The sequence below is a fragment of the Bos indicus x Bos taurus genome, chromosome 21 (genome assembly GCF_003369695.1).
Source record: "Bos indicus x Bos taurus breed Angus x Brahman F1 hybrid chromosome 21, Bos_hybrid_MaternalHap_v2.0, whole genome shotgun sequence".
Taxonomy (NCBI): domain Eukaryota; kingdom Metazoa; phylum Chordata; class Mammalia; order Artiodactyla; family Bovidae; genus Bos; species Bos indicus x Bos taurus.
The window spans coordinates 24,254,034-24,272,244 of record NC_040096.1 but is presented as its reverse complement, the minus strand read 5'-3'; the positions used below and the strand labels follow the sequence as shown (position 1 = coordinate 24,272,244).

Below are 18,211 nucleotides of genomic sequence, written 5' to 3'. Positions count from 1 at the left end.
ATAATCTTGACCCCTCTTCTGTGATATATTTAAAGCCAAAAGTTGAAAGCTCATTCCCAGTCACCTCCTCTCTTCCTCATTGCCAGATTCTCTTTCTGCCTCTTAGTAATTATATCACCCATTTAATTAGGTACCTGCATTCACTAAAGGTAAGTTTAATTATGTCTGGGATTCTAAGCAACTGAGGACATTTATTATGTCTGTTACATCCAGGGGTAAAGATAGATTTTTATGGTTATTCAGGAAATAATTTGTGCTTCTGGAAGTCTCTTGATCTTTCTGATTTTGATTCCATGAGATGTTTTGGCTGTGAGGAAGAAAGTCCTATCTTGGTGGTCTCAGGGTGCTGGTGGTGAGGATCCAGTGAGTGAGGGCATCCTGGAGATCCATACTTCTCTGTCCTGCACATGGGTCCTTTCTTTGTGGGTCTTGGTCTCTAACCTGCTCAGTCTTGGAGGAGGCCAGCTTCATCCTTGGGGAGACCACATCTACAGGGAACCAGGCATAGCATTTTATATCCATTACTATATTTCTGACTTAGATTGTCAGCTAAGGAAATATGGGAAACTCCTTTTTAAAAAAAAAAAAAAAATATATATATATATATATATATATATATATATCTTTATTTGGTTGTGTAGAGTCTTAGTTGCAGCACATGGGATCTTTCACTGTGGCACATGGACTCTTTAGTTGCGGTGCAAGGGCCCAGTGGTTGCTGTGTGGGCTTAGTTGCTTGAGGCATGTGAAACCTTAGTTCTCTGACCAGGGATCAAACCTGCATCCCCTGCATTGCAAGGAGGATTCTTTTTTTTTTTTTTTTTTAGTGTTTTTTTTTTTTTTTTGTAGTTAAGAATTTTTATTTTTTTTTTTTTTTTTATTTTTTTCTCTAATTTTATTTTATTTTTAAACTTTACATAATTGTATTAGTTTTGCCAAATATCAAAATGAATCCGCCACAGGTATACATGTGCTCCCCATCCCGAACCCTCCTCCCTCCTCCCTCCCCATACCATCCCTCTGGGCCGTCCCAGTGCACCAGCCCCAAGCATCCAGCATCATGCATCGAACCTGGACTGGCAACTCGTTTCCTACATGATATTTTACATGTTTCATTGCCATTCTCCCAAATCTTCCGACCCTCTCCCTCTCCCACAGAGTCCATAAGACTGTTCTATACATCAGTGTCTCTTTTGCTGTCTCGTACACCGGGTTATTGTTACCATCTTTCTAAATTCCATATATATGCGTTAGTATACTGTATTTATGTTTTTCCTTCTGGCTTACTTCACTCTGTATAATAGGCTCCAGTTTCATCCACCTAATTAGAACTGATTCAAATGTATTCTTTTTAATGGCTGAGTAATACTCCATTGTGTATATGTACCACAGCTTTCTTATCCATTCATCTGCTGATGGACATCTAGGTTGCTTCCATGTCTTGGCTATTATAAACAGTGCTGCGATGAACATTGGGGTACACGTGTCTCTTTCCCTTCTGGTTTCCTCAGTGTGTATGCCCAGCAGTGGGGTTGCTGGATCATAAGGCAGTTCTATTTCCAGTTTTTTAAGGAATCTCCACACTGTTCTCCATAGTGGCTTAACCACTGGACCACTAGGGAAGTCCCCAGGGAACTTCTTGACTTACGTTAGAGCCATTGTGCTGTACTCAACTGAGACGAGGCAGTAAAGACCTACACAGTTACTTTGGTGAGCAAGGCCCAGAAACAGCATAAGGAAATCTTCTTCCCTAGACCTCCTACTTCTGCCCCCAGGTTTACTGAATTCCAGAGTCATCCACACCAGAATACTAGTAGGAAATGGCAGAAGACACAACACAGTAGGAGTGTTAGAAGGTTTCATCTAACTGGGAGTCAGGATGCCCACTGTATCAGCAAGTCTATCCAGAGAGCTCCAAGAACATCAAGTATATGGGAGGTGATGCTGAGATTCTGTCCATTTGGAACATCCCCTTTATCTCAGGGGAAATAGCACTCATGTTAAGTATTGAAAACCTTAGGAATCCAAATTACTCATCTTATGTTTCTCAGTTTTTTCTTAATCTAATATCAGAAGCAATAATTTAGATATTTTTAGAGAAGCTAGTTTCTGTTCTCCTCCCCCCACCCCCACCACATCCCTCCAGTGAGGCTCTGTGAGATGGAAACTACCCGTCTGACCAGGGTGAAGGACAAGGGGAAATGCAGGAGGTGAGAAGCATAGTTTAATATCTCAACCTGTTGTCCCAAGAAATTGGAATCGTGCTCTACAAGGTTTTTACTTTGGTTCCTTCAACTTGAGTCTTGGGATGGGGTAAGAGGAAGAGTTAAACATAAGTAAGTATATTACTTAAATTATAATACATGCTATAAAGAAACAGAAAAAGTCTCAAGAACAAGAGTTGCATAAGGACCTAATGTAGATTGGTTTGGACTGAGGATTGGGTGCAGGCATTCAGAGGAGGCCTCCCTGAGGGTTCTATGTAAGCTGATATGTAAAAGAGGAGTGAAAGTTGGCCAGGGGAAGCATAGAGGAAGGAGTGTTCTAGGCAGAAGGAACAGTATAGACAAAGGTCCCAAGGAAAGGAAGAAATTGGTGTGTTCAAGAAACTGGACAGAAAGGAAGTCAGGAGATGACCAGAGACGAGACCAGACATGGTAGGACCATGCCAGGCATTTGGACTTGATCCTGAGAGTTGCTGGGAAGCCATTGGAGCATTTGATAAATCAAATTTACATTTAGGGACTTCCCTGGTGGTGCAGTGATTAGGACTCTGAGCTGCCAATGCAGGGGATGTGTGTTTGATCCCTGGTTGGGGAACCAAGATTCCCAACATGCTGCACTGCATGGCCAAAAAAAAAAAAGGAAAAAAATGTACACTTAAAAGAGACTGTTCAAACCCTGGGATGGGGAGAACAAAGGTAGAGATATTGAAATCAATTATAAATTTTTAATTAATTACCTTAACCAAAATAGCTAGCCTGCCATAATTCATCTGAGTGTCACCCATTTAAAGCCTGCCTGCATGTGAATCTGAAAGCGTCCTTGGATTGAGTCCAAATTAGATATGTCCCTGACCATTTATCATAAAATTTGAGTCCTGCCTCTAGTGTTTCCTACTCTGATCCATATGTACACGTATGACTGTGAAACTGTCTTCTAAATTGGAGAATGGCCGTGTAAACTCCCACAAAAAACCCTCCAGTGACTTCCTTTCCCTGTGGAAAAGCCACAGTCTGTACTTCGCCGTATGTATGAGTTCCCTTGGGCTTCCATAACAAAGTTCCATAAGCTGAGTGGCTTAAACAAAGTTCACTGTCTCACATATGGGGAGTCTAGAAACCCCTAGTCAAGGTTGGTTCCTTCTGACAGCTCTGAGGGAAAACCTGTTCTATGCGCCTCTCCTAACTTCTGGTAGCTTGATCGTCCTTAGCTTGTGGATGGGAGAAGGCAATGGCAACCCACTCCAGTACTCTTGCCTGGAAAATCCCATGGACATGGATGGAGGAGCCTGGTAGGCTACAGTCCCTGGGGTCACAAAGAGTTGGATGTGACTGAGCAACTTCACTCTCATTTTCACTTTCATGCACTGGAGAAGGAAATGGCAACCCACTCCAGTGTTCTTTCCTGGAGAATCCCAGGGACAGAGGAGCCTGGTGGGCTGCCGTCTATGGGGTCACACAGAGTCGGACACGACTGACGTGACTTAGCAGCAGCAGCAGCAGCTTGCGGATGGCATTCCCTGTGTGTTTTCTTTTTATAATATTTAGGTATTTATTTGGCTGTACCAGGTCTTAGTTGTGGCATGTGGGATCTAGTTCCTTGACGAGGTATGCAACCCGGGCCCTCTGCACTGGGAGTGTGGAGCCTTAGCCACACTCCTGGACCACCAGGGAAATCCCCCGGGGGTTTTCATAGCATCTTCCTTCTGTAGGTCTCTGCATTGAAATTTCCCCTTTTATAAGGTCACTGCTCCTATTGAATTAGAGCCCAACATCTGATGACCTCAGCCTAACTCTATCATCTGCAAAGATGCTATTTCCAAATAAGTTCACATTTATGAGTTCTCGTGGTTAGGACTTCAGCTTCATTTTGAAGAAAGCAGTTCAACCCATGAGAGCAGATAAAGTCCTTGGTGACCCTGGTTTTAGGTTCTTGAACCACATTTCCTGTCATGACTTCTCTCATCTTACCACAGCGCGTGTACGCGTGCGCACACACACACACATGCTCATTCACACACACCCAGAGGAACTTGAACTTGCCCAGCAGCCACACTGAATTATTCACTTTGACCCATGCTCCTGCTCATTCATGCCTTCTGGGTCTTGGCCCTCTGCCTGGAGCCCTTATCCATGAAATAAGCTAATACTCTCCCATAAAAGTGATCAGCGGCTCTCTGCTCCTTGGTATATGAAGTCAACAGTGAAATGGGATCCTAACCTTGGACACATGATAGGGATGTGTCTTAACAGTGCAGAGAGAAGTGGGAATGGATCTGGAACATGGAGTAGAGGCCAGTTCTGCCTCGATCAGGACACTTCAGACATGTCCCTTGGCTCTTAGGGCCCAGTTTCTTCATCTGAATGTTGATGAAAGGTGTTAGACTTTATCATCACCAAGGTCCTTTTCAGCTCTAGTCTTTCATTGTTGAGTCATGCTTCAGGTTGCATTTTTCACTCACATCTGCAGGACTCTACCTAGTATTTTTGCAATTATCCTCACGTCTACTCCTGAGTCCTTTGAAATGCTTAGGGTTTGTTTTAGTTATAAGACTACCAGCCTCTGCTTGACCTGCCTAGGAGGCCAAGGCAGGGCTGAGCTTGGTTTGCAGTGCCATCCTTCCTTTGCTCACCAAATTGGAGCAACATCTGACTACAGATCTAGAAACTGTCCCTTTATGCTACTGAAGGGAGCATGCGGGTTTATTCATGCACTAGCCCACAAGCAGGTTCCTCATCTCTCAGCCTCAGCCAGGGGTCTTGCACATAATCTGCCTCGGCAGTCTTGCCCACAGAGCTTTCAAGCTGGGACTAATACAGCACACAATATATCTTGGCCACTTTGCAAAATTAAGGGTCTGTTTTTATGTGAAGAGAAATACTATTCCTCATTTCAAAGTTGCAAGTTTAATAAAGTTTTTGAAGGTTGAGAGTTATTTTGGAAAAAAACCAGCAGAGACAAAGGGTTGATGCCAAAATAAAGGTAAGTTTACAAAAATGTTTTAGGTTCTAGAAACCAGTGGTGTAGGAATAACAGGAACAGGGTGTTGCACAATACTTTCCATACAAATATTTACTGACTCCAAGGGCAATAGCAGTAAAATATCACCCCAGGGTGAAACTTACCAGTGAGATTGGGTTGGACAGTCAGTAGATCTTTATTTACCCAGAGGCAAATGTGTTTGATGTATTAGCCTGAACTCTCCAAGGTGGGGCGTTGTATGTTTATTTGCTCTTCTAGGGTTACTCCCTTTGGTCTGTCCTTTAACTGCTGAGTGTCTGCTATTTATGGAGTTTGCTTTTTCCAGGAGAGAGAAATGGGCAGGGTTACATAATGGTTCCACTAGTCCAAGAAGAGCCTTCTTATTCTGTGACAGGACTCAACATGGCTAGACAGGGAGGTTGGGAGACAAAAGCCAAGAGTAAAATGTTTCTGTACCAACTTGTTACCCAGGTCTTGAATTAAAACAAAAAATGCTGTATTCATTGTCTCTTAATAAGAAATTGTTGCCTGTTTCTTGAATAAGAATGGTTCCCCTTCCAGTCCCTTATGTCACCGATCAATTCTAGTGGTTATATACTTTCTTGAAAGACTGACCATCCCAAAGTTGCTCCTAATAACTTACATAGTTAAGCTGAGTTGTTTCAATAGTGCAACAAAACCTTCTAATTTTTAGCTGTGTGGTCTGATTGTCGTCAGAGTATCTATTCTTGGTGATTTTCCTCACCCCTAAAGCTACTGGAACTTTATATACTAGCAGTCTAATTAATAGGTTAACGAATATACTTCCAATTCAGATCATGTTTTAATTTCACATTCTGCTCCAAATACAGATCAGTGATAGCTACAGTATAAAAAAGGGAAACATCACACCCAGGAAACGGTGAAAATAACTACATAGGCTGGGAAAGGAACAGAAGAGGGAAGTGGTCAGTGGAACTGGACCTATGGTTCTTCTGGGCTTTAGCCCCACAGCATTTGGGGTCACTGAGAGTTCAGATCCTCTGGGTAACAGAGACTGGACATCTTTCTTTTAATTCATGGAAAAGGACCCATATTCCTTACTTTTTTGTGAAGAAAAGCTGCTGCTGACCACAACCTGAAGCTGCTCACCTGTGAAGATGAAGGACAGACACAATAGAGCCCTGGGAGCAGATCCAGCCCTGGCTTACCTGTTGGCTCAGTGGTTGGGTCGTCAGTTCTTCATAGTGCTTCTATGCCACATTATCCACGTGGACCTGGTTCTAGCCTGGATACCCCCGAGGGCTCGGTGGAGGCAAACCAAACTGTAGACAGAAAGCGTTAAGAGACAGAGAAAAGGATTAAAGGAGGTGGAGGGAGAGAAAACCCCTTCCAGTTGAGCCTGCAAAATGACATTCCAAAGCATATGAAAAAAATCTAATGCTAATGAAGATAGTTCACAGATTCGCCAAACGAAAGATGAATTTATTACAGAAGACGTTAAAATATAAGAACAATTTGGAAAATAATACAAGTATTCTTGGAATCTTTGGAGTTTGGAGAAGGATACAAATGTTCAGTTCACAGTGGTGTTGCTCTTGTTGTTCAGTCACTAAGTCGTGTCTGACTCTTTGCGATCCCATAGACTGCAGCACCCCAGGCTCCCTTGTCCTTCACTATCTCCCGGAGATTGCTCAAATTCATGTCCATTGAGTTGGTGATACTATCTAATAATTTCATCCTCTGTCACCCTCTTCTTTGCCTTCAATCTTTCCCAGCATCAGGGTCTTTTCCAATAAGTAGACTCTTCACATCAAGTGATCAAAGTATTGGAGCCTCAGCTTCGACATCAGTCCTTCCAAATGAATGTTCATACTGTGTATTATTTTAATCCTTTGATTAATATGCTTGTTACTTAGAATTTCTATTTCTCTCTTTTTAAAATTAAAAATATATAATCATAGATTATAATCAAAAGTTTTCTTTACGTTCTAATCCTCTTTTTTACCTTGGAACATTTTAAGTAACATAAGAATTCATTTGTTTCTTAGAAACTTGTAGGAACTTAATCACAAAATTAGCACAATCTAGTCCTTTTCTTCAAAAGAACTTTTTGTAGTTGCCTAATAGCTTATCTATTTCATCAAATTTTCAAATATATTATTAAATTCTCTATATTCTTGTTAAAGTTTGTCTTTTTGATAAGCCAGGAGCTTAGAAAAATATTTTACAGCTGGGGTAAGATTCATGGTTACTAATAATTAAATATCTACACGTTTTAAAATAATCATTGTATACAATTTTTCACCCATCAGATGGGCAGAGCCTTTTTCAAATGATACGGTCCAGTGGTCGTATGGCTGTAGAAGCCAGGCTCTCTCTACTTCTGGTGAAAGCGTGAATTGAGAGAATCATTTTTGAAGGCAACTTGGAAATATGTACCCAAAGAAACTGCCCTGGTTTTTCATTTTTGCAGATGTTTCATGAGAAAACCTGATTTTTCCGAGATCTTATTGGAAAGGAATCACATTATGTATATATATGTGCTGTAAATCCAATCCTAACATAAAAGAATTTTCTTAGGGATATTCCAAATAATGAATCCAGGTGCCCTAAAAATTTTCTGAAGTGTGCTTTTAAGCATTTAAAATTTCTTTTGACACCTTATATAAATCATCCTTGCTTTGGGGCTCTATTCAAAACAAAACCAAGATTTTATTAATGATATATGGTGGTAGGCTAGGATGGAGAGAAATCTGCTTCTCTTTCACTCCAGATTTTCCTAGACAGGTGAAATCTTTAAGCATTTTTCTGACATGTCTTGCCTTTAAACATTGTATTTCTGCACTCTAATTGCGTTTATTGATGCTATGGATATGGAGGGTGGAGGCTGGAAGTCCAGAGAGCAGCGTGCAGTTGTCCGTGCTCTGGGTGTCCCACTGAGTCCACTGGACAGTGAATTTTGCCCACTTGTTGTTTTGGTACAGGTGGCACATGGGCTCTTGGGGACCCTGCTCAGCTACCTGTGGTGTTGGCATCCAGACTCGAGAAGTGTACTGCCTGCACCCTGGGGAGTCCCCCTCCCCACCTGAGGAATGCAGAGATGAGAAACCCCATGCCTTACAAGCATGCAACCAGTTTGACTGCCCTCCTAGCTGGCATATTGAAGAGTGGCAGCAGGTATGGCTGCCAGGCTTATGATCGTAAGAGCCCTATGTTTCACTAAACCAAAGAGGGCTGAGCCCGTGGACTCACTTCCTTGTGTCCTCCCAGTGTTCCAGGACCTGTGGAGGGGGAACGCAGAATCGCAGGGTCACCTGTCGGCAGCTCTTAACGGATGGCAGCTTCTTGAATCTCTCTGAGGAACTGTGCCAAGGACCCAAGGCCTCATCCCGTAAGTCCTGTGCCAGGACAGACTGTCCTCCACACTGGACTGTGGGAGACTGGTCCAAGGTAAGGGCCGTCCCAAATTTACAGCCCCTTCTTTTCTGCTCCTCCTCCCTTTCAGCCTTTCAGTATGTCCTCCCTCAGATGAGAGCTGGGGCTCCTTTGATGTGAGTGGAATGTCCAGGACACAGAATTTCAGGACACATTTACTCTCCGGGTTGTGTGAGTGCCCTGCTCCAGACCCACCCATAATGATTCATTTTCTGTGTTTACTCAATATTACTTAATCTGTACTCATCATATTTCTCCTACACCAAGTCCCATGACTTCTGTCTTTTGAGAAAACCAAAGTCATTGTATCCCAGGATTAACTCAAAATCAGTTTTGTTCTTCTCTGCCTTATGTCTCCTTATATAGAATTTTATTAAACCCTGTCATTTCAACTTTCTGAAAATGTTTCATACCTTTACTTCCTCTGTATTCCATTGATACCACTGCTGAATTTACTCTTTATCATCTCAAGCTCACATTAATTGCAGTAAGCAGAATTCCAAACTAACATTTTAGTGCATATTTAGGACTTAATATAGTCTAGTAGCAATACCCATTTTTCAAGAGGGAGAAATCAAACACAAATAGCTAAAATAGGCTGTGAAGTAGGAATAGAATCCTTGCCTTTTGGCCTTATTGCAAGGGTCCTCTTTTATGTATTACACTGCCCACCTGATTCCCTGTCTCTGTACCATCTTCCCCCTCTCCAAACTATCTTAACACCTCATAGTACTCCCACCACTCCATCTATCAAGTCAACTCCTAAAGGTCTTGTTGCCTGAAAAATCAACTTTCAGTTCCTTGTGGGGCTTTCCTTGAACGGATGGGACTCACATCCCAGCCCCCTTTCTTCTTATTCCAGCTTTTCCAGTCTTGCTTATTCTTTTTAAAATTTTTATTGGAGTATAGTTGCTTTACAATGTTGTGTTGGTTTCTGCTATACCACAATGTGAATCAGCCATACGTGTACACATATCCCCTCTGTTGTTTTGGTTTTCCTTCCCATGTAGGTCACCACAGAGCACTGAGTAGAGTTCCCTATGCTATGCAGTAAGTTCTCATTAGTTGTCTGTTTCATACATAATAGTGTGTATATGCCAACCCCCTCACAGGGATCTCTTTGGAAGCTGGAATCTTGTAAGAGATGATGATCTCAAGTCCCACACAGACCTAAGAAATCAGAATCTGCGTTTGAATGAGACTCCCCAGGTGCTGTCAGGCACAGTACCCTTTGGGAAGCATTTCCTCACCTGCCCCTTCTCCTTGGGAGAGTTCTTGAACCCTTCAGTGTGTCCACAGTAGGGATTGTTCTGGGCAGTAATGTCTTTGGGCACATGCTGCCCTAACTCAAGAGGAAGAGGCAGGAAAAAGGAAAGATGAGGTATGAGCAGTGGTGGCATGGAAAGCAGGCCCCTGTATCTAGATGTGCCCTCCTCATCTCTTCTTTTCTCCGAGAAAGCAGAGGCCTTCACAGTTCCATCTCATTTACTGGAACAAACTCTTCCCACTGGCCTTTTAGAAAGGAGAGACAGGGGGTGACACCTTCACTTTCCTCTACTGTTCCTTCTCTCTGTGAATGATGGAGTTTGCAGTCGCTGGTTATCTTTCACTAAATGAACATCCATCACTCCGTCAACTCAGGCTTGCCTTGTGTCTTTGCTCTTGTTGATACCCTCAAACCCCCAGACCCAGCTCTGAGCTTCCCTCCTCTCTGACGTCTTCTAGTCTCTAAAATCATACACCATTTCTCAGCTCTAACTCATAATGACCCAACTTTTTTTTATTGCATTTTAATGGGAAGCTACTTCCTGAGCACCCATATGGTGTTCTCATCTGGCTGATAGTGTCCTTGCAGTCAGTGGCCATGAGATCGCTGACAGGTCCTTGGGCCCTGCAGACCTCTGAGCAGGTAAACATTCTTCCTCAAGTGTCTTTGCAAAGACAGGAGACATGTTAAAGTGTGTTGGAGTCATGATCTGTAGAAAAACTCAGGCTAGCTAAAAGGACAGGAAAAATCATTCACTGGGAGGGATTTTGTTGGGAGGAAGAAAAGGAGACAAAGGAGGTTATCCATCTGAGCTGGGTTGGACCAGAGGCAGATCAGTTTCCTAGGTGGCCATTGTGGAGGCAAGAACAAGCTTGTGCACACTCCAAGAGGTAAGCTTAAGCCCAGTCAAGACATCTGCCTGCACCCAGTCAAGGCCACATATCCAGGAAACCTGCATCTGGAGGAGGAGCAGGTGTGCCCATGTCACAGCTGGGCAGAGCTGGTGTTCAGACTTGGGTCCAGTCAGGCACATGTGTTGCCCTGCAGTTTGTATTTTCCTGTATGGTTCAGCTTTTCTGTTGATATTTAATATTTTCTCTCATTTCTGAGTTACCTTGTTTTGGCAGAGATCCTGATGCCAAATTGCCACCCTCCCTAAAGCTTTCTGCCAGACTTGTCCCTCTGCCATGGGATGGCTCATTCCAGGGCACTCATCCATTTCATGGTTCTGGATGTGTCCCTTCCCCGTTGGAACCGGCCACTACCCCTGGTCCCAGAAAGACCAAAAAGCCACGCCAGAATTTCCATTTTTCACCATGCCAAGCCTCTCAGGCTGCAGCTGTAATTCACTCACTCTGTTCATGGCATGTTTGGGCTTTGTTCATTCATTGTATCATTCCTTTTCCCTGATTTGCTTAGATCTGAACCAAGTTTTATGTGGAAAGGAGCCCCAACTCTTATGCTGCTTTTGTAGCTACAAGAAAGGAGAGTTGACTCTTCTATGGGGCAGTCATTCCAAAAGTTGTCTCGTGGTCCCTCCCGCTGCCTGAAATCCAGTAGCCTTTCCTCATTCTTTGTTCTCTGTGCTTTGAAGGAGCATTTGGCCATTTCATCCACTTTCATCATTCTCCTTCAGGATATTCCTTGGTGTTTTTTATTTTTCCTGTTTACATGACTGCATGTTTTGTATTGGTGTGTCTTCTTGCAAATCTTCAAAAAGCTCAGTGTTTGACCCTTTGATTTTTATCACTATATTTACCCTCCAGAGATGATTCTGTGATGTGACTTCTTCTCTGACTTCTATAGGTGATTTTCTGTTTCTGGGCACAGTTTCTGATTTTCTCTTTGATACCTTATCCTTAGCTCTTCAAGTAGGATAGATCCTCAAGCAAAGGGACACCCTCATCCCATCCAGCTTCCCCACCTACTTCCTGTCTCTGTCCATGTAGCACTGTCTTTCCAACACCTGTGATCATCTCTGAGTTCACCTCCTGTGTTCAACTACCTATTCCTGCCAACTCTTTCAATTCTTGAAATCTGTCCGTATGCTAAATAAAAAGGAAATGATCTCTGTACATGAGACATTTTACAAAGTACAGCTCAAGATATGCCCAGGATACGTGAATTTCCAAACATGGCTTTCCAGTTTTCAATAGATGTTTTATTTATGACTTATGAAGGGAGTACTCCAACACGTGTTAGAGCCAGTTTGTACTGGCTTTTGAGAACCAATTATGATCTCATCCTTCTGTGTAGTCAGTGATATTCCAATAACGGCTTGACATCAGCCATGATGGGAGTATTTACACCACAGAAATTGGCAAATGTTACAATCAGGGCCCTTTTCTCCATGAACCCTGTTGTAAAATATGTACTAGCACACAATTGCATAAAAGTGTTTTCCAGACACACACACACACACACACATACACGTATACTATCTTATCGATAAGACAGTTTCAGCTTACTGATAAGCAGGTATATAGGATGGAAATGCCCTTATTTGTGGACTTAAATAGAGAGACTTGTAGAAGCTTCTTCTGACTTGAATATGCCTGTTGCCACAGCCCTGCATCCTCACAGTCATTTACTTAGCACTGCTATGATTGATTACGGGCTTCCCTGATAGCTCAGTTGGTAAAGAATCCACCTGGAATGCAGGAGACCCCGGTTTGATTCCTTGGTCAGAAAGATCCGCTGGAGAAGGGATAGGCTACCCACTCCAGTATTCTTGGGCTTCCCTGTGGCTCAGCTGGTAAAGAATCTGCCTACAATGTGGGAGACCTGGGTTTGATCCCTGGGTTGAGAAGATCCTCTGGAGAAGGGAATGGCTACCCACTCCAGTATTCTGGCCTGGAGAATTCCATGGACTATATAATCCCATGGGGTCGCAAAGAGTCGGACTCAACTGAGCAACTTTCACTTTCATGATTGAATGCCCCAGGTACCAGGAATCTGAGACAACCAAGAATATAGGCTTCAAAGGCAGATGGATGAAAAAGGTATGTAAGATGAATAAAGATATCCCATCTACAGAACTATGTGAAAATCTAAGTTTCCCTGAGTCCCAGGAAAGTGTTGTAGAAGATGTAGATTAAGAGTTGGGTGTTAAATGAGTGCCAGACGTGTGGAAATGAGACAGCAGGATGTGCTGGGCAGAGACAAGAGTATATACACAGGTATAGGCTGTGAGCTTATCAATCTTATGTGGCTTAAGATAGAATGAGTTAAAGAAATGGAGGAAGGTGAGAGGTGAAAGAGAGGTGGCAGCCAGATTGTGAAGGACTTTGGATTTATCCCTAACAGTCACTGAGGGCATTGTAGGAGGTGTCTGAATGGAGGGAAAAAAAGGCAGAGTTTTTAGACAGTAGTTCTGAACAATGTGTTAGAAGAAGAAGGAACCTAGAGTTTGAGGGACCTTGTCTGATGAAAATGGAAATAAAAAGAATGAGAGATAATGAGCAGTTGGGATCAATAATCATGGGTGGTTTTGAGTGAGATTTAGCAGAACTAACTGGCAAATTTGGTAATTGAATTGATAAAAATGAGCAAAAAAAAAAAAGAGGAGTGTCCTAGATTTCTATCTTGGGTAATTAATGGACAAAGATGATATTAACAATTAGAGAAGGAAATACATGCTTGGAAGATGACTTGAAAGGGACAGAAAATGAGTTGATTTTTTAAATGGGTGTAGTTTGAGGATCTGTAAAGGTATCAATAAAGAATTGTAGCTCATGCAAGATCTACAGTAAAGTTATAGTTTTGGGAATCATTAGCGTTTAAGTGGAGAAGGCAATGGCAACCCACGCCAGTACTCTTGCCTGGAAAATCCCATGGGCGGAGGATCCTGGTAGGCTGCAGTCCATGGGGTCCCTAGGAGTTGGACACGACTGAGCGACTTCACTTTCATGCATTGGAGAAGGAAATGGCAACCCACTCCAGTATTCTTGCCTGGAGGAATCCCAGGGACGGAGGAGCCTGGTGGGCTGCCATCTACGGGGTCGCACAGAGTCGGACACGACTGAAGCAACTTAGCAGCAGCAGCAGCAGCATTTAAGTGGTAATTGAACATGGAAAAATGAATGCCTTGATATCAAAGAATATATTGTTGATAGCAGTTCCTTTAAAAATGCTTAGGAGGCTTCCAGTGAAGCAAAATCATGATAGCAGCATAGTTGTTTAATATTCCAAAATCTCTCATTAAAAAAAAAAAAAAAAACAGAAAACAGGGCAATTAGAATTGCCAAAAGAAAGGAAAAGATAACAGATAGTAATTTTAATGGAAGTGATATAAGGGGTGGAGGGGCAAACCATATGTAATAGCAAGTGTAGCAAAATTAGAGTTTTTTTTTTTTTTTAAATAGAGAAGAAACAAGGATAAGAGCCATGGAACAGAGAAATATCACCACAATAAAGTAGTCCAATTCCAGAATAGAAGAACCTTTAGCATGTTGGTCTGAGATAATCAGTGAAACTGAGTGAAGACTCAAGGCTCCTATGTGTGGTTTAGAGCAAGAAAAATCATGCAAACTCATTCAGGGCCGTAAGAAGATTGGAGAGCATTGGTGGAATTCATATCCTTAAGACTGTAGAAATGCACAACAAAACTTGCCAGAATGTTAAGCCAAGCTGAAAAGGAACAAAGGAGTAAAGGAAAGATGTTCAGTTCCTTCAGCTTCTTGGGAGTAGAAGAGTCTGCTGCTGCTGCTGCTGCTAAGTCGCTTCAGTCGTGTCCGACTCTGTGCGACCCCATGGACTGCAGCCTACCAGGCTTCACCATCCATGGGATTCTCCAGGCAAGAACACTGGAGTGGGTTGCCATTTCCTTCTCCAATGCATGAAAGTGGAAAGTGAAAGTGAAGTCACTCAGTCATGTCCGACTCTTAGTGACCCCATGGACTGCAGCCTACCAGGCTCCTCCATCCATGGGATTTTCTGGGCAACAGTACTGGAGTGGGGTGCCATTGCCAAAAGTCCATTTCAAAACTGTGGCCAAACCCTTGAATACTTTATTTTAGCACCAGAGGAGGGAGTCCTTTACAGTGAAATAACTCCCTTGAACACCCCTTTAAGCTATTTCAAAAGTACAGAGAAAAATCTGTTTCGTTTAAACAAGACCAACACCAAACCCCATAGAAGGATACCCCAAGAAAAAAGTATCAATAACATAGCAACATAATGAAAATTTGACTTTTAGGCAGATGAAAATATAACTTACTATTATAAAATCAGCTAAAAGAAGCTAAGACATCTATAGAAACAAATCAAAAATAGAAAAATTCTGAAATGAGGTGAATAACAGGGGGATGTGAAAAATTAGCTGACAGGGTTCAGGAAAGAATTAGAAAACTAAGGGGGGAAAAGTCAGAAACATAGACTAAACTAGAAGGAACACAAGAATGACCAGATGCAGAATGTGTAATAGGAGAAACAAAAGAAAGGAGAGAATTGAAAATAACTGAAGAAAAACAGAATTTAAGCAAAAATGATGGCTGTGAAAAACAGAGAAAGAAAATCATGTATCTATTATTAGAGTCCTGAGAAAGGAAAACCAAAACAACAGAACAAAACTATAAACAGAAAATTCAAATCACTATATTGAAAGAGCATACCACATACATGGAAAAATCAACCCAGAATGGTCCATATCGAGACATACTCTACTAAAACCACTGGACTTTAATGGTAAAGAATAATGTGTAAGTGTATCTCAGCAAAAGGACAAAGTCACTTATTAGGGAAAGAAAATCAGGTTAGCATCAGACTTCTCAACAATGCCACATCACAGTAGAAAACAGTGGAGCAATATATTTAAAAAAAGAAAATGTAGGCCAAGGATTTTATATCCTGCCCAACAGACCTTCCATTTTGAAGTTCACAGACAAATAGTTACAAAGTTGCATGTGCTCTTCCAGAGGAGTCTACCATATTGCTTTTGATTAATCACAAAGCTTTGGCATAAAGTTGCTATTTTGTAACTTATAATTAATGCCACTGATTCTGTCATCTCCACTCTCTCCACTGTGGACATGTGCAAGTGGCATGCTAACCTTGAACTTAGCAGACACAAGATCATGTAAGATCTCTATCAAGAAAAGGGGTTTGCAACTGATCCTCCCATTCATAGTGGGGATAAAAAGTCAAATATTGATCATTAGAAATGGCTTGTGAATGGTGATTGGCAATTATTTGACTACTGTTTTTATATTATATGGAAAACTCCTAGATGATGGTTTGACTTGTTTTTGAAAAATACAGTAAATCCCCTACATACACACCTTCAAGTTGCAAACTTTAAAGGATGAGAATGTGTATTTGCATGTCCAATCATGTAAGTTAGTTCATGGATCTGAGGTACATTGTCGCATGCATGCCTCCTCTACAACTGGTTGTGCTTGTGTGTAGAGTCCTGTACGGTCCTGTGTAGAATACAGTTGTACAGTGTCTTTATTTCAAGCCCAGGATGTCTGGAAACAAGCGTAAAAAGCAGCAATGATGTAGGTGGTACTACTGAGCTTTTTCAAGGTACTGTACTGAAAGATTAAAAATGTTTATTTTTTTAATGTATTATTTGTGTGAAAAGTATTATAAACCTGTTGCTATTACAGACAGTACTATATAGCCAATTGTGTTAGTTGGGTACCTAGGTTAACCTTGTTGGACTTAGGAACAAATTGGACTTGTGAATATGCTCTTGGAACCGAACCCTTTCCTATGTAAGGGATTTAATGTACATCATAAGTTGCTAAATGGTAATTTTTATCTTGTTCAAAAGCTTACAAAAAGCTTCCCTTGGCATTGAAAAAATATTAATAATTAGGGCTTTCTGTTAAAGAGAACAATAAAAGCATTTTAAAAATTCCATTCCCCTTCTTTGAAACCCAACAAAAAACCCCACAAAGATAAAGAGAGAGAACACTCTGTCTTCAATGAACAATGAAACAGCCACAAGCCCAAACTATAAATTATGAAACACACATGCCAAAGACCATAAAATCTGAACCAAAATGAAAGAGAGAAGGCTGAGGGCTGACAAATATTTCTTCAGGCACGAGCAGGAGGTAGATTTCCCGAGGAGTAAATGTGAGAGTCCTAAAAGGCCTGCTCAGCGGTTCTTGATTATAGACACTAGATGGGGGACCATGTGCTGCCCCTGAAAATACCATGAATGTCCCTCCAGAGCTGTGGGGCAGATGGAGCTGCAGGAGAGACCATGTGTGGAGGCCCTGTAGCCCAGGAAGGCTGCAGAGATGGAGTGGCATGAAGGATGCTTGCTGGGTGATTACAGTTACTTAAGAGACTGTTCCCTGAGTCACCCTAGCCCTTCAAATGCCAAAGTTTGAAGAGAGATGTGGGCAGAGGAAATAAAAATTTGATGACAGACTGTGGAAGACAAGAAACTGATGGAAACGCCCAAGCTCATCCCCTGACCCATGCTATTCACATAGGTGAATGGCCAGCTACATTTAAAGCTCCAGCATAAAAACTAAGCATCAAAACTTAAAGGGGGGAAGTGAAGGATCAGAAGAAGTCAGGGCATGGGGAAAGGAACAGGGAGCAAGAGTCACATGAACAATAGCATCACAATGGTATTAGCCAGAGAAAAGTGTCAAAAAATAGTCTGTGTACTCCCAAGAAAATTATAGTCATGATATCTTGGTCCAGGGTTAGGGGGTGGAGGGGGGGTGGAGGGAGTGGAGGGAAGAGTGGCTCTAAAATGAGATTTGAGTTCAAAAAGAGGTTATAAGTCAACAGAAGGAGATGAAAAGACAACTTGGAATAGTCAGGGGAAAAAACTGAAAAGAAAAATTTTATATAGCAGACATAAAAGTTATTTTACAAGCAACAAAAAATTAAACAACTGAAAACAGAGAGCTATGGTATATAAGCTGGAATGACTCGTTTTGATATGGAAAAGAGTTAAGATGTAAAATTGGTTTTTAGAGGCAGTGATGGGTATGGAAGGCAGAGGAGATTAAACATGAGTATAATGGGTATTTGTGAGAAGAACAAAACAAGTGGAACAAAAAATATTCAAAGATAATAAGGATTAAACATGAGTGTAATGGGTATTTGTGAGAAGAACATGTGGAACAAAAAATATTCAGAGATAATAAGGAGAATTAACTTCCTCTAATAAGAGCTTTAACCTTCAAATCAAAATGGCATACTACGTGCCAAGAAAATATGACCCACTAATACACAGCCAGCAAATAAGGTGCTGAACTTCGTGGGTTAAAAAAAAAAAAAAAACAAGAGCAAAAGGCCTCTGAACATAAAAGTCAAACAAACAACAAAAATCTCCTGCCTGGCCTCACACAT

The 18,211-nt window shown here is 41.7% G+C and overlaps 1 protein-coding gene across 6 annotated transcripts in view; it reads left to right on the top strand.

The window, feature by feature from the left end:
* ADAMTSL3 (ADAMTS like 3) overlaps positions 1-18,211 on the top strand; it is a 381,778-nt gene that overhangs the window by 270,581 nt on the left and 92,986 nt on the right. For all 6 annotated transcript variants that reach the window (XR_003507318.1, XM_027520883.1, XM_027520878.1 and 3 more), the window contains 2 exons: positions 8,172-8,364; positions 8,458-8,637. Coding sequence is in view for 5 of the 6 variants with exons in the window: in XM_027520883.1 (XP_027376684.1) it covers positions 8,172-8,364; positions 8,458-8,637 (373 nt within the window). In the remaining variant the exon portion in view is untranslated. The remainder of the gene's footprint in view (positions 1-8,171; positions 8,365-8,457; positions 8,638-18,211) is intronic.